Source organism: Pristis pectinata, chromosome 4 (genome assembly GCF_009764475.1).
Source record: "Pristis pectinata isolate sPriPec2 chromosome 4, sPriPec2.1.pri, whole genome shotgun sequence".
NCBI classification, from domain to species: Eukaryota; Metazoa; Chordata; class Chondrichthyes; order Rhinopristiformes; family Pristidae; genus Pristis; species Pristis pectinata.
In genome coordinates, this window is record NC_067408.1 from 87,868,219 (window position 1) to 87,891,142 (window position 22,924).

The 22,924-nt window shown below is 38.6% G+C and overlaps 1 protein-coding gene across 1 annotated transcript in view; it reads left to right on the forward strand.

Annotated features, from left to right (window-relative positions):
* usp9 (ubiquitin specific peptidase 9) overlaps positions 1–22,924 on the forward strand; it is a 196,747-nt gene that overhangs the window by 118,752 nt on the left and 55,071 nt on the right. Inside the window, 8 exon segments of the mRNA XM_052015032.1 lie at positions 906–1,072; positions 3,123–3,231; positions 3,451–3,597; positions 10,170–10,316; positions 15,225–15,432; positions 17,018–17,238; positions 18,361–18,548; positions 18,919–19,092. Coding sequence (XP_051870992.1) covers positions 906–1,072; positions 3,123–3,231; positions 3,451–3,597; positions 10,170–10,316; positions 15,225–15,432; positions 17,018–17,238; positions 18,361–18,548; positions 18,919–19,092 — 1,361 coding nt within the window.

Genomic DNA, 22,924 nt, shown 5'->3' on the forward strand with positions numbered 1-22,924 from the left:
TACAGGAAGTCCCCAGGTTACGAACGGGTTCCGTTTTTGAGACCTGTTCGTAACCCGATTTTGTGTGTAACTCGGAACAGTATCCGCGCATGCGCACTTGGCCCGGGGACCACGAAGGTCGTACGGACGTTTGTAAGTCGGGGACTTCCTGTATAGTGTTACAGAGAGAGTGCAGTGCAGGCAGACAATAAGGTGCAAGGCCATGATGAGGTAGATTGTGAAGTCAAGAGTATATCTTGTACAAGGAGACCATTCAGGAGTCTTATGACAGTGGAATAGAACTGTCCTTGAGCCTGGTGGTAGGTGCTTTCAGGCTTATTGGGAGGGGGGAAGAGGAGGGAATGTCTAAGGTGGGAGGGATCTTTGACTCTATTGGCTGCTTTACTGAGGCAGCGAGAAGTGTAGACAGTCTATGAAGGGGAGGCTGGTTTTTGTGATGTGCTGAGCTGTGTCCACAACTCTCTGCAGTTTCTTGCAGTCTCAGGCAGAGCAGTTGCCATATCAAGCCATGACGCATCCGGATGGGATTCTTTCTATGGTGCACGAATAAAAATTGGTGAGGGTCAAAGGGGCATGTCAAATTTATTTAGCCTCCTGAGGAAGTAGAGGCGCAGGTGTACTTTCTTGGGAAGTGTATATTAAATCGTTATGTATATTAAATCGTTATGTATTTAACTATACTTATTTGGAGAATGTAACTCGTTTATGGTTGTTATTCCTGTTATTGTTTGTCTCATTGTCCCCTTTCACATGATTTTTATATTTGTAGAAGATTGAGGGAGGGAAAACATGTCTAAAAAAACATTTGGTCGTTTAGATGTAACTGTTTTTAGAAAATAGATCTAAGTTTGCTCCTTTTTCAGAAATAAAATCTTGCCTTAAATTGAATATTCTTGTATTTGAAGACAAATGCAGGAAGTGAGCCAGATTCTGAAGATGAGCATGTTTGCTGTGAAGCCCTGGAGGTGATGACACTGTGCTTTGCACTGGTTCCAACGGCACTAGATACACTTAGTAAAGAAAAGGCATGGCAGACCTTCATAATTGATTTGCTGCTCCACTGTCACAGCAAGTAAGTACATTTTTTCATAACTACCAGTTGGAATAGAATGGAGTACTGGATACCAGCTAATAGAATATCATGCCTGAATCAATATTTTGCCTTATTCACTGACACAAAGTAAGTTTACTTGTTGAGATATGAGGAGGGTTTAATAAGTAGAGATGGAATATTTTTAAATGAATCAGTGTGGAGGAAATTTACCAATTGGTTTATATTGCTGTTAACAGTTGCTTTGAGTGAACCATACAGCACAAAACAGGCCCTTCGGCCCACCATGTTGTGCTGTCCATCAAACCACCCTCACACTAACCTTTTCCTCCCGCATATCCCTTTATCTCACATTCCTTCATATGCCTATCCAACAAACTCTTAAACCTGTCCAATGTATCTGCCTCGACCACCACCCCAGGCAGTGCATTCCATGCAGTGCATTAGTATAAATGGGCAAGACATGTTTTAAAGCATAAGAAAAGTGTAGGAGTCAATTTGAATGTCGAATTAACTAGCCAGTTTACCATGAAGAACAAAACAAGGAATATTCAGGCTTGGTACTTCTGCTTTGCACAGAATTGCTTGGCATTCCAAAATTTAATGGGTAAATAAATTGTAAAACTCAAGCAAATATAGGTCTTTAAATTTGCATACTTGTACCAAAAAAAATTAAGTAGTTTCATGGACGTGGTTTTTCATATGTATTTTGAGAACATTCAATCATAGCTCTTCAATTATTTCACAAAACTTCATGGCCAAAAATCAGTTTCTTTTGTAACTTTGATCAGTTTGTTGTCCTGAGACTGTTATTTGTCACTTCAAATTTAAGATTTTAAAATGATTTGCACTTATAATGAGAAAATAGCTTTGCAACATTTTAATGTCATTCCTGTTAATTAAATGGGTGGGTTAATTTAAGATTGTTTTTCATGATTTTCTGGCTATCGTCGGAAAAAAAAACCGTCTGTAGGGCCTTAAGACCATCCTTGTGTGGAATGGAAGTATCAAAAGATTCATGTCCATTGTAGAGATGAGTTAGTGACCAAGAAACTGGAATGTATTTTTGTGCATTCAATGTGGACCTTTACCTGAACAGAAACCCAACTACTCCCCTTACACCAACTCCCCCTTTCATCTGGTTAAACTCTTTCTTAACAATTCCTGGAACTTCCAAGCTATGCCTATTTTTTTTAGCAATGTGGAATAACCTTTGATTTAGTCCTATTCAGATCTCTTCCTTCAAAAAATTTTCTGTTACGTTTATGACTGTATTAGTGCTGTTACTGCATTTGTACAGAACTGGAAAGTTTCATTGCCTTTGTTGCTGATTTCCACCCTGCTCTCACACCAAGTTGCACTTCTGACTCTTCCAGTCCCTTTCTTCATATCTACATTTCAGTCTCAGGTGATAGGTTAGCTATCAATATAAGCTATAGGCTCCCCGACTCTCAGCTATCTAGACTACACCATATCCTATTCTGCTTCCTTTAAGGACTCCATTCTATTCTCCTATTTTCTCACTCTTTGTGTCTACTTTGATGCTGAAAATGTACACACCCCAGTGCCATTAAAATGGATTCCTTTTCCCTTAATCTAAGCTTTCCCTCTAATAGTTTAAAGGGCTTTCTACCACATCTTCTTTTGCCTGCATGTCTGCTCACACTCCTCTCATTGTTTGGAGGATAGGTTCCCCTCATCCTCTCCTTCACCTCACCAGTCTTTTATATTTAATGATCATCATCCATGAGTTCCATCACCTCCAGTGGGGTTCCAGCGACCCCCCCCCCCCCCCCCCCAATTGACCCTTAACCATCTCCTGGCATTTCCTCATGCGACAGTGGGAGATGTAACACCTACCTTCCTCATTTGAGGGTTCCTTTTCTAACTCTAAGCTGTTGGGCAGAGACACTGGGACTGACCAATTTCTTTGTTAACTGGAGCTTTATGCATGTATAACTTAAGTATAAAGAAACTAAAGAAGAAAAATGGCAAAACCTTTGAAATAATATGTAAATATGCAGATGCTATGACAATTCAAACTAAAAGCCAAATTCTTGAAATTTTACAGAGCAGTTAGGCAGATGGCCCAAGAGCAGTTCTTTCTAATGGCTACCAGGTGCTGTATGGGACATCGACCGCTCCTTTTCTTCATTACTCTGCTCTTCACAGTATTAGCAGTAAGCAACTTTCCAAGACTTTAAAGCACTCTGAATATATTGTTTTTATTGACTTTAATTTTGAAGTCTAATCTTAAAATGACAAATGATAATGGGGAATCAATCAACCAATTGAATTATCAGTAACTATTAATGCATTAAAACTTGTCTAAATTTGACATGTATTCAGCAGTAATGATATTGACTGCATTTAATTTTTACTTGTTTTCCTGCTGCCAGAGTACTGCAAGAGAGAGAGCAAAACATTCAGCAGATTACTTCACACTTTTAAGGCATCTGCTTAACTACGCGTACAACAGTAACATTAACCTGCCTAACGCAGAAGTTCTGCTCAACAATGAAATTGACTGGCTCAAGAGGATTAGAGTGAGTAAAGTTTGTAGTTTAGAAAAGTCAGATTTTAGAAAATATAAACTGGAGGGTTGTTGATATTTATTCTGTCATTGGTATGCAGGACATTTTATTATAGAATTTTTTTCCCCTTGTTCTTGGTTGTCCCTGTGAGACGTGGATCACCTTTCAGCCAGGGCAATGAATGTTGATTCCCTTCTGGTTCTTCATTTCTGGCAGTGCTGTACAAATCATTGAAAAATTACAACACCAAAGGAGGCCATTGTGTCCAAACTGGTGATAGAAAGAGCAAGGTAACCTAATCCCATCTTCCAACACCTTATTGGTCCTGTAGGTCACAATTCTTCATGTACACATCCACATTTTATTAAAAGTTTCTTTTTATTAGCAGGTTTCTACTTCTACCGCACCTCCAGTCATTGAGTTCCAGATTACCCCCCCTCCATACGATGAGTGAGAAAACTTCCCCTTGTCTCTAATCCTAATATCAATTAGTACAAATCTATACCTTCTAATTCTTGATGTGTAAGAGAAATGGGTCCATCTTATTTACTCTTTTGAAATATCTTTTAATTATATACACGTCAATTAAATCTCCCTCTGGCTCGTCTATTGGAAAGAAGACCACTCCTTCCTGTCCAGTCTTTTCTCGCAGCTAAAATTTTCCAGTCTACCGATATCTCTTGAATCTCCACTGCATCTTCAATCAGTCATTCCTTTCTTGTAAACCAAGAGCAGAGTATTACACACACTGAAACTATGGTCCAACTAGTGTTGTATACAGTTCTAGCTTTGTCTTTGCTCATATCCTGTGCCTCAGTTAATACAGGAAAGGATCCCATATGTCCTTTTTAACCACCAGTTTACCTGTCCTCCTGTTAAAGATCTATGGTCCTAGATTCCAAAGACCATTCATTCCTCTATATCTTTCAGTATCATCTGATTTATTGTGCATTTCCTTGCGACATTGCACTTCCCCAAATGCAATACCTCAAACTTGATTGAGATCCATTGCCATTTCTGCCCAACTGACTAAGCCATAACCATCTGCCCACAGTCGAGAGCTTTCCTCCTCACTTGCTAACCATCTGGCCAATTCTTGTATAATTGAGCATAAGTTAGTATGCTGTAGTTGCCCAGGAATGAAAACTACTTATTTTACATCTTTATAGTACTCACAAAATTGAGACAAGTTTTGCTTATTTTAATCCAAGTTGGCAGAACAGAAGTGTGAAGTACTTTGCTTCTGGAATCAAAAGTGCAATTACTCATTCTATCATGGACAGTGTATGCATGCACTCCAGAGTATTGCACCACGTGGTTATAATAACATTATTTCCTTTTGTTTATTCTGCTTATGTGCAGTACAGCAAAGTGATTTTGTTAACCATAGTTAAACTCCATGCTACCCTTGGTTCAATACATCTATATTTTATGCATAAATAATGGACCAATCCACAATTATCTTTTCCATTAGTAAACTATCAGCTATGTCCTTTGTGTGTCACTACATTGTTTACTTTCACTCTTGCACATTACGGCACTGAAGTATGAAACACTTTGGAGATCAGGTGCTGGTACATCTGACTTCCTCCTCTGCCACTGAGCTCAGGGTGTGTTTTTCCACTGGAGCTCATAGACGATGTATGCTTTGTATTTGGCTTCTCAGATGACTAATATATCTCTTATGGTCCCATTTATTTGAGTAGAATTGCTGGCCATTAAAAAGGTTTCTTTTTTTCTTTAAATTTATTTCAGTTTGTATTTGTTTTAATTATTTTTTTGGAGTTTAAACTTATCTTTTTTAACATTTAATTGAATCACTTTTATTTGTATTTTGCCCTTTTCCAAGTATTTAAAATCATTGGGGAAATTAAGGGATGCTTGAAAAGTCTTCAGACAGCAAAGCTGCTGCCAGGTCTTTAAGATAGCTTTGGGACAGGGTCTTGGAGTCCGCCATCTGAGCTTTACTATCTGCTCTCAAACTCATCTGCTTTGTAGAACTATCACAGAAATGAGGCCTCAGTTGTTGGGAGCCACACAGTTGCAAGTGTGTTTTCACAGCATGGCAGCACAATTCAGGCCATTAAATGTTCTTCATGTTATATGTTTTGTCACACTTCTCTGTGGTTTGTTGTGATCTTGTAAATAAGACTAATCTTCTACATTTTTAAACTTTATTTTCATTTTCTCTTTGAAAATACAGTAGGACCCTGGGGAGAAGAATATCACTGAGGAGCAAAGTTAGGTTTGACCACATTGTACGATGAGCAGCCAAGTTGATAAAGTGACTTAGCTCCTCTTAGGGCCATTCTGTATTTTGCAGTGCCTTTTCTATCTTTTCCAAAGTTTGTGTTCCATTATAGTTTTTTATTTTAATTTTCTTTTGGTATTGGATGTCTTCAGGATTTTCGCAAAGCTATCAGTACCAAGTTTCACTTTGATGTGATTAAGACTGGATACTGCACAATGTCGTGCTCTCAAGGCCAGCTTTGATCTTTGCTGACTCCATATGCTCTCAGTTCATATCATCTTTGTTTTTACATCTGCATTAAACAGAAGGTTTCCTCTTCGTGTTAGACATGCACGTTAAATGCTTTGCCATCTTTGTTGTGGTAAATTTCTTAAGAGGCATAAATTAGTGTGGCTTGTTCATAGTGATTGACCTAAGCTGGGAAGTTGTACAAATGACCAGAATTTCCAAACTGCATTCTTTCAGAGATACATTTTCTATGCAGAACTTTGACGTGTAACAGATACAAAACCAAAGAGTGCTTTGAATTTTCGAAAATAATTCATGGCAGCTTATTGACCTGCACTGATTGAAATGAAAAATTCAATACAGATAAAGACCAAAAGCTAGTATTTCACTAAAAGTATGAAATTCCTCTGGCAATTTTACCCTTACTGATGCAGGCTTGATTCAACCATTCGTAGAACAGGACAGCACAGGTACAGGCCCTTCAGCCCACGATGTTGTGCCAAACTAATTAAATTGGTAATCAAATGCCCAACCAAACTAAACCCTTCTGCCTGCTCAATGTCCATATCCCTCCATTTCCTGCACATTCATGTGCCTGTCTAAGAGCCTCTTGAACACCTCTGTCATATTTGCCTCCACCACCACCCCGGCAGTGCATTCCAGGCACCCACCACTCTCTGTGTTTTAAAAAAAAACTTGTCCTGCACTTCTCCTCGGAACTTACCCCCCTCACACCTTAAATGCATGCCCTCTGGTATTAGACATTTCAAACCTGGGAAAAAGATACAGGCTGTGTGCTCTGTCTATGCCTCTCATCATCTTATAAACCTCTATCAGATCTCCCCTCAGCCTCCGCCACTCCAGAGAAAACAACCCAAATTTGTTCAACTCCTTTATAGTACATGCCCTCTAATCCAGGCAGCATCCTGGGAAACCCCTTCGGCACTCTCTCCAAAGCCTCCATATCCTTCTTGTAATGGGGATTGACAACCAGAATTGAATGCAATACTCCAGATGTGGCCTAACTAGAGTTTTATAAAGCTGCAACTTAACTTCTTGACTTGAACTCAATTCTTTGCCTAATAAAGGCAAGCATGCCATACACCTTCTTTACCACCCTATCAACCTGCATAGCCACTTTCAGGGAGCTATGGATTTAGACCCCAAGATCCCTCTGCACATCAGCACTGTTAAGGGTCATGCCATTAACAGTGTACTGTCCCTTTACATTTGATCTACCAAAGCGCAACACTTCACATCTGGCCAGGTTTAATACTATCTGCCATTTCTCCACCCATATCTGCAACTGATCTATATCCCGCTGTATCCTTTGGCAATCTTCTATGCTATTCACAACACCAGCAAACTTCGTATAGTCTGCAGACTTACTAATCCACCCACCTACGTTTTCATCCAGATCATTTCTAAATCCAAACGGCCAATTCACCATGGATTCCATGCATCTTAATCTTCTGGATCAGCCTCCTATGAGGGACCTTGTCAAATACCTTACTAAAATCCATGTAGACAACATCTACAGCTCTACCTTCATCAATCACCTTGGTCACCTCAAAACTCAATCAAGTTAGTAAGGAACGACTTGCCCTGCACAAAGCCATGCTGTTGGTCCCTAATTAGGCCATGGTTTTCCAAATGCTCATAAATCCTATCCCGAAGAATCCTCTCCATTAACTTCCCTACCACTGACATGAGACTCACCGGTCTATAGTTTCCAGGATTATCCCTATTTCCCTTCAACACTCAAGCTGAAATTAACATGGAAAATGAGGTGCTAGCTGTAAACTTCTCCATCAAAACTTATGTTCTAAAAGCGTAACAGAACAGATACTGGAAATCTCAAATGAAATCAGAAAAATGCTGGAGAAACTCAGCAGGTCAGCCAGAATCCCTCTGTTCTTGTGTTATATGTTCTACTTGAGAAAGGGATTTTCTCAAATGCTCCATGTGTGCTCTTATATAAACAAGCCACTGCACCACTTCTGTGATGATAGGAAGATGGAGTTAATATTTGAATGTGATGCAAAATCATCCGCCTACAATAGCTAACCCTACTAATTTTACTATACAGATGGTGTTTGGTCAAAGTTTATCAGTTTTTTTCTTTTGATTTCCATTTTTTTTTACTTCTGTTTCCAGCATCTGCAATATACTTTCCCTCTTGCTACTCTAGTTTATTAAGGTTTACTTCTGCCTTATGGCAACTACATTGTATGTCCGAACATCATCTTATGGAAATATGCAATTGGAGTTGTTACACATAACAAAAAATAGCTCTAGTTAAAACATGTGTTGGCATATTGAAATCCTGTCTGTCGGGGATTATGGGGATTAACAAACCGTTCTCCATAGTTTCCTAAAAACAGTAAGATGCAACTAATTTTATTCCACTGACCCAAAAATTTAGATAAAGGCTTCATTTTTGTCACACATACCATTTGAATTACTTTCATATTACTTTCGTATTAAGCATTGGAACCAGAGTGCTCTAGGTGTGCCTGCTGGACAGAGTTTGCTGGTGGTGTTTTCTCAGTTATCTATCACAGTGAGTTCTGCTGCAAATAAAATTCCAAAATGCTGGATTGGCCATATTCTGTCAAATCAGAATGACCTTTTTTTTTAACCTGCCTCCCTTCCCCTCCTAATCCTCCACTTTTTCTGATCTTTAATATACCTTTGCCCACTACCAACACTTTGTCCTCTGTTCTCATTCTATTATATCCACACTGGCCATTTTGCCCTTGCTCTTTTTCCTGAATTCCACACCTCCCAAGCACAGTATTCTCTTGGTTTCTCACTCTTGCTACAGCATTGGGTTTTGGGAGTAATTGAGCTGGCATCCAGGGAATTGTTATGTTAGAGATTGAAATTTGAAATGTGCAGTGGGGTTTCAATTCTTTATTGAGGGAGCTAAAATTGTGAGGGTTGACAGGAAAATCCTGACAAATCTGGCAGATCAGAGTTGATGACTAGCTTGTTGCTGGTGGAACAGGAACTGAAATTGTACAGTCTGATTTCACAGCAGTCAAATATTTGTTCCACATTTGAGGGTTTGCAGTGGATAAACAGTACAGTGCAGACTTCTTGCTAATAGGGAGAGCAGAAATTAGAACAATCAGCTTGCCAAGCTGGCTTGACAGTTGTGAACAGAAATTGAAAAGTGGTATGTTGCTAGGAGAATTGAAAGAGGTTGAAAAGTGTCTTTCTTGGAAGAGAGAGACAACCAATTATTTCCTTAATGACTGTTGACAGGGAGGATGATGACAAATGGTTCCACGTTTCTAAGATTTCACCTTGATGGAGGTGTCTTGTGTCAAGTTTCCTCTTTAGTCTTCTCACCACAGTTGGGTGACCAGCATCAGATGTGTCTCACCAGTGCATAGGAATGCACACTGGCCTGTTCTCCCATCCCCACCTCCAACCCCTTGCATGGCTGCCTGCCCAGCAACCCCCTTGCTTGCCCTCCACACCCTCCCTCCTACACTGGGCTTGTTTGTAATGTTTAACTGAGAACCTTTCCCCCTGGGAGATATGATGTGCAAGTCATGAGTTAGAAAGGAATAATTTTGGCCTCCTAAGCACATTGCTAAGTGCGTAATAACTTCTGAATTACATTTTGTAGTGTGGCTATTTAATATAGGCAGTTGTCAACCAATGTGCGCAGAGCTAAGTCCTAATAATGAATAATCAGATGATTTGTTCATATAAATATTTGGTTGTGGAGGAATATAGGGCTGAACTCAAGGCAAACTGCTCCTCAAACAGTGCTGAAAGATGTTCACTTCAAACAGATGGTGTGTTGATTTATCATACCATGTAAAATGCTCTCACAAACATTATTCCCTCAGCAGTGTAGATCTTACATTAGTTGCTTAAAATGTTGCCAAAATACAGGAGTGATTTGGGGGTGGGAGGGAATATATGTCAGAGCTTATGTCTACAAAAGTTAAACTTTGTCACAAGACTAAAGATAGTGTGTAGTCTTAACAAATAATATTTTAAGTGCATCTCTTTTCTTAAAAAGCCTTAATGATGTGCGTTTTGAATTTAATTATCAAAAGTTTATAATCGTCTTTTTAAATGTTAGGATGAGGTGAAGCGAACAAGTGAAACTGGTGTTGAAGAAACAATTCTGGAGGGTCATCTTGGAGTTACAAAGGAGCTATTGGCATTCCAGACACCTGAAAAGAAATTTCATATAGGTTCAGAAAAAGGAGGGGCTAATCTTATTAAGGTATGTTCCAACAGCAGACTGAGTTTTGTATATTATGTTTTTTTTGATCACTTGGATATTATCATAAAATGTCAATTTTTTTTCATTTTGCTTCTACAGTAACTGGCAAATATTAACTGGTTGTTAAGAAGCTGTAATGCACAGCAAATGTAAATATTGCACATAGTATTAAGGTCTCAACTGTTGGCAATTTAAGTTCTTTCATAAGCATATAGCTCTATTTCAATGGTAAACAGTTGCTGCTTGGTATTTGATTAATGGATGATAAAATTAAAACCTTTTTTAAGTAGTTAACTTTTGCACTGACCCTGACACTGCCCTTGTATTGTTAAAATTATTTATTTTGAAAATAGTATGTACTGGGGCCGAATCTCTCAGGAGAACTTCAATGTAAGTCAGTTAACACTGCCCCCAACAAATCAGTAGTATGCTTGTGCTCAATGTAGAATATTGTATGAACAGCCTACCTCAGAAGAATAAGGCACATTATTATTTTAAATATGTTAATGTGCAGCATTACAAATTTGGGCCCACCAGATGTGATAGAATGTATTTTAAATTGCATCTTGGAAAAGAAACAGTGTTTGGAGTGGAAGGGAAGTTAAATTTAACAGTAGAATTGGAGACATAGGGATCAGAAGCTTACTGCAGAGAATCTGTATCATTTTCTGTTAACTTATAAAAAGCTGAGAATTGTGGATCATGGCAGAAATCACGCATAGAGTGAGGCAATGGGCATCTGAATGTCAATTGAACCACCAGGGGCAGTGCAGAAAAGTGCCACAGGTAGGGGAAAAAGGACTTGGAGAAGATTTGATTGAGACAGCTAAAAGGAGTGAAGTAGATGAAATGGGCTACCTCATTGACTTTCCCTCTAGTTGCTGGTCAGTTCTGATGTGTCATCAACCTGTGGCCTGATTCATTTTCTTTCTCCTTGCAGTTGCTATCTGATCTGCTGAATATTTTTAGAATTCTGTTATTTTTAATTTCCAGCAATTGCCATGTTCCAATGTTACTTTTCTCCAACATTCTTTTTCATCTCACTCTAGTTACACCTCCAGGCAGATTATTTACAATTACCAAGTCTTCACACCCTCTTTTAAGTGACAATAACTATCGTGTGGATTCTTTAGGTCTCCACCCTATCACTGATATTTTGTTTGCTTCCTTCCCTCACCCCACACCTTCTCCACAACTGAAAACACTTGTTTTCTCACTTTTCCAGTTTGTGTGAAAGCCACAAACATTAATTGTTTCTCTCTGCAAAGACACCGCCTGACGTGATGAGTGTCTGCAGCATTTTCTGTTTCTATTTCAGGTCTTTACCCTCTACAGTTTTTTGCCTTTCAATAACATGTACCTAAGTGAATTATCTCTTAAAATTCTAAGATTTCTGCACTACCAATAGGGACTGAATGGCAGTGAGTCTGGCTGTTATCGAACCTTCATGCTGAGAATTTTTAGAGCTGAATTGGCAGAATGAAGACCAGAAGAATGAGCAACTGTGGGATGGAATGGTTGAGAATTTTTTTTAAACAGTTGGGTCGGAAGCAGAAATGACTCTAAATGCCAAGAAGCAGTAAAAGTTTGGAGCTGGAGAGTAAGATAGAGATAAACTAAGTAGTCAGAAATTAACAAATCATGTTTTAGGCTGAAGGGAAAGGCAGTTTGCATATGAGAGCAAAAATGAAAATGCAAGTCTTTAAATCAAGGCAAATGTTTAGACTCTACATGCTACAAAAGAAGCACCCATTTTCAAGTTGTGAGCTGTTCCCTTATTTTTCTTGATAATTTCTGAACCCCAAATATGAAAATTGCTCAGATATAAAGTTATAAGTTTGTAATTATAGCTACCTATCATCTGAACTAAATAACCTGTTTCCTAGGTTAATTGGAGAGTAAGTATGCAAGAACACAAAATAGGAGCAGGAGTAGGCCACCTGGCCCCTTAAGCCTGCTCTGCCTTTCAATATGGTTCACCTACCCCAGGCCTCAACTCCTCCTCCTCTGTGCCAGATCCCCATGGCCCCCCTACCCCTGATCTTTCACGAGTTTGACTGCCTCCACTTCAGATACTCATTATCCTCTGTGAGAAGAAATTTCTACATATTTTGGTTTTAAATGACCAGCCCCTCATTTGCAGTTTTCCCACTGGTGAAAACATCTTGACACTTACCCTGTCGTGTCCACTTAAGATTTTATATTTCTTAGTAAGATCTCCCCACTTATCAGTAATTGCATTGTGTCAAATTTATATTGTCACCATCCATAATTAATATGGAAATGGAGAATTAAAATGGAAGAAGTTTAACGTGGGTAGTGCTGCTGAGAAATTTGTTTCCCATCCCCAATTGACCTTGAAAAAGTGAGGATGAACAATCTTGAGGTGTTGCAGTCCACGTGAAGAAGGTGCTCCCACAACATTGGGTTGGAAGTTTATGGCTTTTGGACCAACAGTGGTGAAGGTATAGCAATATACTTGCCAGTCAGAATGGTATGTGCCTTGGAAGGGAACTTAATAGGTAGTTTTGTAGGGTTACAGGTAGTATGCTTTGTAGATGCCTTTGAAGAAGCCTTGGTGAGTTGCTACAGTGCATCTTGTAAATGACAATTATGTCCTTGGTGCACATGGCAGAGGAAGTGAATATTTATTATGGTAGATGGAGTGTAATGGGGGAGCTGCTCAGCATTGGATGGTCAAGCTTCTCAAGTGTTTTGTCTCAGATCAGGTTTATTATCACTGACATATGTTGTGAAATTTGTTTTGTGGCAGCAGTACAGTGCAAGACATAAAGTCTTGCTGGAAATGATTCAATCACACTAAGATCTGTGTCTTGTGGATGATAGAAATTGAGAGTAACAAACTGAGTCCTTCATCACAGAATACACAATCTCTGTCCAGCTCTTATAGCCACAGTACATAAATGACTAGTCCAGATCAGTTTCTGATCGATGATCATCCACTCCACAAAAAAATTATGACAGGATTTAGTAACTGCAATATGAAAGAGAGATGGTTATTGCTTCTGACTTGGTGGCATGAATATGACATGCCACTTATCACCCTAAGCCTTAACGTTAGCTATGTCTAATGTGTGCTCACTGCATGCAGAGCTACTGCATTAGTTAAAGAGCTGTGTCTGAAACTGAATGTTAAAAATAAGTGAACATCCCCACCTCCAGCCTTGTGATGGAGTGAAAGCTGCTGAAACAGCTGAAGAACTTCTGATTGATTGCTGGAAGTTCATCAGCTCTGTGTCATGTTTTGTGGAAAGTATGATTCTAGCAACTGGAAGAGTTTTTTTCCTCATTTACCATTAATTACCATTTCCAACTTATGATTGCTGCTTAAGCTACACTTGGTCATATTCTGCCTTGTTGGGGTCTCACTTCTGGTATTCAAGTCTTTAGTCCATGTTTGAGATCGTGTCAGAAAACGTCTACCAGACTTTTGTAAAAAAAAATGCAAGACCCTGTAGCAGAATTATTTTCAAGATTTCATACCCATTGTAAAAGATGGTGTTACACAATTTGTTACAGGTGTATACACATGTAATGTTATGCTGTAGAATTAGTATATTTACAACTTAATATCAGTTTTCTCTTTCTGCACCATTGCATTCAAACCTCGACTGCGAAATATCATTTCTGTTGCCAGTTGATTTGCTTTTAATTTACTATTTTTGTAGTAGTAAATTCTCTATGATATCATTGACTTTACTTCAGGGGATTCTGTATTTATTGACGTGTTTATGTTTAATTTGTGTACAGACAATGTCAATATTTCATGTCTTCTTGCAACCAAAAATATAAAGTACAATTATAAGTCAAACTATTAATTAAGACTGTTTTGATCAGGGAATGGGTAAGGGTGCAACTTTCTGAATTGGAGTAGAATCAGCCAGCATTATTCTTCTGGATAAACAAAGGACATGAATATTGAATTTTCCTACGTTAGGTAATCCCTACCCTCCTTCCCCACATCCCCCCCACCACCATGCTGCTGCTTCCCTTTCCTAGCCTTTTTTCTTCCCCTCTCTCCTCTTCTCTCTTCTTACCCCAGTGGATCTGCTCTCCCCTCCTCCCCCACACCTGCCTATCACTATCTCTTACCTGCATCTACCTATCACCACTCTGTGCCCACCCCACCTCCCCTCTTTTGTTCACCTATCACTGCTTTGCTTTTCCCTCCGATATATTGGGTTTCCCCTTTTCCTATCTTTCGTCCTGAGGAAGCGTCCTGCCCCCAAACATTGACTGCCTGCTTTTCTCCACGGATACTGCCTGATCTGCTGAGTTCCTCCAGCATCACTGTGTTTTTCATCAATGTTATTCTTCTGTCCTGCTATCCATTATCGTCAGCTGGAAGGATGAAGCCGAATATTGTGGTCATCTTGTCAAGTGATTTAATTCTGTGTTGGTGTCTCTTAACATAGAATATTTGTTCTGAGGTTCCTCTTTCAATGTGCCCAACAAAAAATGTGGTGGGGCCTTTGTAATTGGGGAGTGCATCAAGAAAGTGAACTTGAGAGTTAAGAAGTAATCTTTACTAATAAATTGCAAATTTTCCAGTTACGAATTGCTTTACATTTTTGAACAAACTTTCTTCTGTGTAATAATTTAGTGCAACTGTCTGATTATTGTAATTGGACATTGAGCTTTACTACACCATCTTTAAAGCTTTGATGCGAGCTTGCAGTGTTGTGCATTTCAAAGTCTGACAGCATTTAAAGAAATGTGGAGGACTTTGAAAACTTAAATTTCCTGTAAGTATTATGTTGTCCTCAGCTTACATTTAGATGTACAGAACAGTGAGAGCTGTAAAACTAGATTGATTTTGACTCTTTGACAATTGATCTTGCCCAACATGAACTAACTATAAGTAACGGATCCTGTTTTGTTTTGCAGGAGCTGATAGATGACTTCATCTTTCCAGCCTCTAATGTATACCTACAATACAAGAAGAGTGGAGAGTTGCCATCTGAACAAGCAATTCCTGTCTGCAGTGCACCTGCTGCAATCAATGCTGGCTTTGAGTTGCTGGTAGCATTGGCTGTTGGTTGTGTACAAAACCTCAAACAAATAGTGGACACTATAACAGATATGTATTATGCAGGTACTTGAAAATTAGTTGCTGGTTGATTTGATGTGCATTCAGATTAGCAAATAAACTCAATGGAATATAGTCGAGTAGATTTATTTGATCTATCAACTGTAGCTCAGTTGGTAGCATTTTGTACCTTGAATTCAGAAGGTTTTGGATTCAAGCTCACAAAAGGGATTTGAACACATTCAATACTAAAAGCAAGTCCATCTGATCATTGCTGTTTGTAGGAGCTTCTTGTACATAGGTGGCTTGCTATATTTTTTTGTGACATTGCAACAGTGACTGTACTTCAAAACTATTTCATTTGCTGATGTTCATATAAATTCAAGCCTATGATTTTGTGACCTTGATAATCCACATGGAAGGATTTGTTCATTTAAATCTGGTCTAGTATACAAAAGAACTTACACAATATTATGATTTGTAGTACCAGGGAGCCTAGCTTTAACCATGTGCCCTGCAGCCAAATGAACTGTTTCTTTCTGAGCTCTCATTTGATGAATGTCTTTTTGTGTAGAATGGAGCTTTAGCAAATCTTTTAACTTTAACTAGATCTACGTTACTGTATTGAGAGAGAAATGGTATGCTGATAGAGATGATAGAATGGGGGGGGGGTTGGGTTTGGGTGTTAGAGTGGGCTGTGTGGTATAGGACAGTGTTGAGGGAGATGAGAGGTGGATTAAGAGCTCTGGAATATTTTGAGTGTTCCCTTTGTTGCTAAGGTATAGGGAGTCTCAGCGAAAATGTATATAGAAATATTTTACATGTCTGAATACATTTCACGGTGGTTGAAACAAAAAGCACAGTCACGAGAACAAAGTTGCATAAAATGGAATCACATAAATTAGATGCATAAGATGTTTAATGGTATCTCAACCATAACACATTAATTTGTCTTAATACGGATAAAGTTAATGAACCTCAATGTGGCTATTTTATTGGACACAAACTTCGATTTGCTTTGCAATCAAATAGTAACAAAATTTTGCTGTTTTTCCTTTTAGGTTATTTTACTTGTTTGTTTAGCTGTGTTAACCTCAAGTACTGACCAAAAATGTTTTTGATGCTTCCAATACATCATGGAGTACTATTTCAGAATTATTATCATCTCTGCAAATTCATCACGTCAAAACTAGAATAAAATATTGCAGCACTCTTAATGTCCTTAGCCCTTATTCAAGCCATTGATCTTAAAACATTTAATTTTGAAATGAACTTTTAAAGAAATCTGCTACTTATTTTTCTTCAAAAAAAAAATTTAATTTACATGAAATATATTGCCACTGGGGTAGAAACATGAATCTGAGTTAGAACATAGAACAATTACAGCACAATTGAGGCCCTTCGGCCCACAAAGCTGTGCCGAACATGTCCCTATCCTAGAAATTATGAGTTATCATGCAGTCTGGAATTTACCATATTATGTTAATTACTCTGCCAGAGATATTTAAAAATATCTAATTATCTGGTCTAATTTTGATCTTTTTCAACCATTTAGTCTAAGTGAAAAATCCATATCTGCAAACTGTTCATGATATATTTAAAATAGGTGAAATGCCAATGAAGTATTAATTGGTGACATTTTTTTGTTTAGGTTGTGAAGCACTGACGGAGTGGGAGTACTTACCACCAGTAGGACCACGTCCATCGAAAGGATTTGTGGGATTAAAGAATGCTGGTGCTACTTGTTACATGAATTCTGTTATTCAGCAGCTATATATGATTCCAGCTATTAGAAATGGTATCCTTACTATCGAAGGCACTGGTAGTGATGTTGATGATGATACATCTGGGGACGAAAAGCAGGACAATGAGGTGAAAACTAAATACAACTGTCTTTATGTATAGAAATTAATGGCTTTAATCTTCTCTTTGGTAGAATATGCTTCAGTACCCAAGCTGTTATTGAACTTGGTAGGTAACTGCAAAGTGCTGCAAATGTATTCTAATGTTTATTTTGTTATGATGAAATCTTTTTAAAATGTTGCTAGCCATTCCAATTAAGTTAAAACTTGTTTCAGAAAACTAGTCTCAATACTGCAGTGAATAAACTACTTTAAGTATAGAGAATAATTCAGTCATTTGTAGAAAATACCATAATTATACAAATATTGAAAATGATCAAATGTTCGATTGACCAAATTTTTTTGTCAAAGTAACAAACTGATTCTCTGTTTATGCATAAGTGGTACAGGAATTTCAGGTGAGGGGTTAATGTGTAGTTGTGTATGTATATTTCGAAGCTTCTGTCCAAAGTAGCTTAGCAAAAATGGATTTTACTCTTTGCTTTACCATTGACAAAAATTAAACACTATGAAGATTCTATATTTGCACAGTAATTAGAAATTAAATGCTGGAGTTATTTGCAACTGCTGTTGCATGCAGAAACCTAATATAAATTGTCAATCTCTCCGAAACTAAAATGTAACTATTATTGGTCAGATAATTCCTTCGTGTGGATAGTTTCAGGAGATTAAGTGTCAGTTAAAAGCAAAATTTTACATGGCTATTCTCGCTGTTTCTCCCAGCCTTTTAATCCAATCTGTCCTACCTTATCTTTATTTCCTCGTATCGAATTTAATATTAAATTAGCCCCTTTACCACAGCCACCTTGTTCCTTTCAGATGTCATTTCCTAATCCCAAAATGATATAGATTAGGATCTCTCTCTGCCCTGTTTCTTTCATTGCTGTGTGGTCAGCTCAAGTTTCCAATAATTAACTAGTACAGCATTTTGAAAGGGAAGATGCAGCTAATGGGTAATACCATTAAATGTCCCGCTGTGATACATTGGGGCCTACCAAAGTTATGTTTAACAATTCCAACTATTTCTAACAAGTTTAACTATTTGTAAGTCTGCTGCAAATGTAAAACTGTCTTCTTTTGATAGTTCTGTTAATTTTATTTCAACCCTATTTGATATCGGATATTTTTACAGAGTAATGTTGATCCTAGAGATGATGTTTTCAGTTACCACCACCATTATGACAAACCAGTAATTGGAAAAACTGAAGATCGGAAGGAATATAATATTGGGGTTCTTAGACATCTTCAGGTCATTTTTGGCCATTTGGCTGCCTCCAGATTGCAGTACTATGTGCCTAGAGGTTTCTGGAAACAATTCAGGTTTGTAGCTTAAAAATTGTGTCTGTTCCTTATGCTGAAATGTCAATAATTTCAGACCGGATTCCTAAAAGGAGAGTGGGAAAGTATGTGACAATTATTGACATTATTAAAGTGGAAATGTAATCATCTTAGTTATCAAATGTATTAACACTGTACTGACTTTTCTTTCATCAAAGAAAATGGGAATTAAATGTACACATAAGATGTAGAGAAATGGATAAAGCAATTGTAAGGAGATTATTTAACGGACTGAGTTCAGGATTGGGATAACAGCATAAAATAGTGAATCTGAAGCAAACATGATATGGAAGAGATTCTTCTTTCTGTGTAGTATAAGGCAATGTATTACTTTTACTTTTTACAACCTTAGGCTTTGGGGTGAACCAGTCAATCTTCGAGAGCAGCATGATGCTTTGGAGTTCTTCAACTCACTAGTGGATAGCCTGGATGAAGCGTTGAAAGCTCTTGGCCATGCAACAATGCTCAGCAAAGTTCTTGGTGGTTCCTTTGCTGATCAGAAGATATGTCAAGGCTGTCCTCACAGGTGAATCTGATAAATACTTAACACTGCTGTTCCACTGCTACTGAGAAGGATGGATTGCAGCTGAAATAATTATAGTGTCTGATCAGAATAACCATTCTATTTGTTTCTCTACATTATTGCATTGCTTAAGAGATTTGTTCAGGTTGGCTATGTTATGTTAAGACAAGTATTAATGTATAATTGAGTTATGAATTTTACTCTTAAATGTAATAATATGCAAGAACTCAGCTAGAAGTTGAATCATTATGGCACAGGGCTTTTTGACCTATGGAGCTAGCTCTCTGCAGGAGCAATCCAATCAGTTCAATTCTCAAACATTTCCCCGGCAGACCAATTTTTTCCCTTGTGTTACCTAAAATAGGGTGACATCTAAATAAAAGGTTGTTCCACAAAAATTCTGACAGAAATAGAAGTTCCAAATTTGAGAAGCCATTATTTTAGACCTTCTTAGAATGGGACTGTAGAATTCCAAACCTATTATAAATTATGAGCAAGTCCTGGTAAGAATTTTTTATGTTTATTCACATGTCACATTCTTGAACTACTTCAGTCCTTCTGATGTAGGTACTCCCACAGTGCTGTTTGATTCAGAGCTCCAGGATTTAGACTCAGCAATGAAGAACAAGCAAAATATTTCCAAATGAGGATGGTGTTCAACTTAGAGTGGTAGTGTTCCTGCACCTGCTACCCTTTTCTCCTTCTTGGCAAAGGTTGTGGGTTAAGGTGTCGTCAGAATAACTTAGGCAAGTAACTGCAGTACCTTTTGAATTGTACACAATGCAGCTGGTGGTGGAGGGAATCAGTTAATGGATTGCCAATCAGATGGGCAACTTTGTTCTAATGGTATCAAGTTTCTTGAGAGTTGGTTGAACTGCACTCATTCAATCAAGTGGAGAGTTTTCCATCAGGCTCTTGACTTTCGACTTGAAGATGGTGGAAATGCTTTGGAGTATTAAGTTTTTGTCACTTATACATAGACTCTGACATGCTTCTGTAACCCACAATTCTTGTGATTGGTCCAGTTGAGTGGTCATGAGTGATCCAGGATATTGATGGTGGGATACTCGGCAATGGAAGCACCATTAAATGTCAAGGTTGCTTGATTATTTGTTGGAAATGGTCATTGCCAGACACATGCTATGTGCCTGTGATGCTGCTGCAAGTAAGTTTTTCATTGCACCTGGACATGTACTCGTGCATATGACAATAAACTCTAGTTTGACAATGACATTTGTGGCATGAATGTTACTTGCCACTTATCAGTCAATGCTTCAGTGTTGTCTTGGTCTTGTTGCATTCATGCACGAACTGGTTCATTTTGCTGAGGAATTGTGAATGGAATTCAACATTGTGCAATCATCAGCGAACATCCCCTGAAGAAAGGAAATTCATTGATAAAGCTGTGAAGTTGATTCGTCCTGCCTTTTGGAACTTTTATAGTTGTGTCCTGAGGCTGGGGTATTTGGCCTCCAACAACCACAACAATCTTTCTGTGAGTTATGACTCCAACCATTGGGGTACTTTCCTCTTGCTGCCCATTGCTTCATTTTTTTTTACCAGGACTGTTCTGATGCCACATCTTGCCTTGATGTCAGGGTCGTCACTTTCACCTATGGAATTCTGCTCGTTGATCTGTATTTGGATCAAGACTGTGATGGGATCTGGAGTTGAGTTGTAGCCAAACTGAGCATCAGTGAATAAGTGTCACTTGACAGCACTGTCAAAGACTCATTCCATTACATTGCTGACGATTAAGAGTAGCTTGATTGGCCAGTAATTGGCAAGGTAGATCATCTATGTGACACTTCTGACTGGATATAGCTGTGAATACTTTAGCTTGTCTTTCACACTTGCATGCTATGATCCACCAGTTTTGAGGATGGGAAGTGCTTGGAGTCAACATTTCCTGTTGATTTCCTCACTACCCACCAACATTCACAATTTTCACAACGAGGTGTGGTAGAACTGCAGATCTTTAATCTCATATGTTGGTTGTGAGATCTATCTATTGCATGCTGTTATTGCTGGTTGGCACATGCAGTCCTGTGTTATCTCATCACTAGTCTGGCAGATCAATGTTTTTAACTGTGCTTATTGTTGATTCTGGCATCACCTACATTGGCATCACTGTGAATGTGTAAGTGATCAGTTGGGTGTCAGTGCAAATGTTTAAATACTGACTCAGAATTAGCAGGAGGTATCTCATAGCATACTTAGCTATTTTTCCTTACTGTTGTTTTAAAATCTATTTGCTGCAAACATTTTGGAAATGTGAGCTTCTTGTACTGTATTGAGCCCTGAAGACATCTGGCACATTGGTGAATAACTAGCCAAACAAACAATTAAATCTGTGGTTGGAGGTGGGGAAAAAAGGCACAACAGTGAAAGAAACATTGTGAATTCAAGTCAAATTAAATAAAGAGGAGTAGGAAAGGGTTTGATGGAAGAGAAAAAAATGGGAACAAACCATATTAAATCAAAATCATCCAGAAACAACTACTGTCCTCCCTTCAATCATAAGGAAAAGCAACAAGTTTTAGTTTTGACCTGGCTTTCTGGTGCTCTGAGTTTACGTGACCTATATAAATCTTGCTATTAAAAGGGTCCTTTCCTCACTAAATATCAACTCTAATCTTGTGCATTGAACTTAGTTTATTCTAGCAACACAAGGGCAGGCACAGTAGTGTAGCGGTTAGCATAATGCTTTATGGCGCCAGTGACCCGGGTTCAATTCCGGCCACTGTCTGTAAGGAGTTTGTACATTCTACCCACATCTGCGTGGGTTTCCTCCGGGTGCTCCAGTTGGGCATGCTATGTTGGTGCCGGAAGTGTGGTGACACTTGCGGGCTGCCCCCAGAACACACTATGCAAAAGATGCATGTCACTGTGTGTTTTGATGTACATGTGACTAATAAAGATATCTTAAAAAGAAATTTCTCAAAACTCATTACAGCTTGACAACAGTTTTGCGATTGGCAACACTGAAGACATTATTTCCCCTTTTGAGATGAAATCTCATTCTCACACTTGCACACATTATCCATTTCACACTATCATCCCCAGTCTTCAATCACCTTCCATCTTGACTTGTCCAAGGTCTATTGTCCAGCTGAGGCCACTACTGGGTTGTATCCCAACGCCTGGCATAGCTTCCTGCTTGCATTGTACAATATTCCAACGTGCTTTCAGCAGATTGCGGGGTCCCAGTGCATCTTTTTCTGGTTGATGGGGCAGATTCTTTGTCACTCCAATGAAGTGATTCATGCCTTTGTCATGACTGGAAGATCAAGAGAGAGTCATTTTGGATCCTTTTGCCATTGAACCAAGACCTTATCTGTCAAGGTTGCATGGAAACTAGTCTGCAACAATTATCCTGGCTTAAACCCTGAGAAAAAGGAAACCTTTTCCTGGTTCTGTCGGGAGACTGGTCTTCTTGATTGACTTTAATGCAAAGATCAGAAAGGACAGAAATGCGCATGATTGACAAGGAAGGATTGGGGAAACTAACTCCAATCAGGGAGTACTCTTGATGAAACTCTTGGATGCCGCCAACATTCAGTTTCATTAGAGATGCATGAGCTCATAGCAGTTTGTTACAGGTACTGGCATCTAATAGATTATGCCGTCCTTTGACCGAGGGAATACAAGGATGTTCACATTACCCATATCTTGAGAGGTGCCAATGACTGTTTGACTCAAACAGATAGTTTGCTCTATTATTTGGATCAGCCTGGCCCAAAAACAATGTCGGTAACTGAACTACTGCTACAAGAAGTTTCATGTCAAAGACCTCAAGGATAGCACAAAGAAACCACTTGTCAGATGGTTCCTC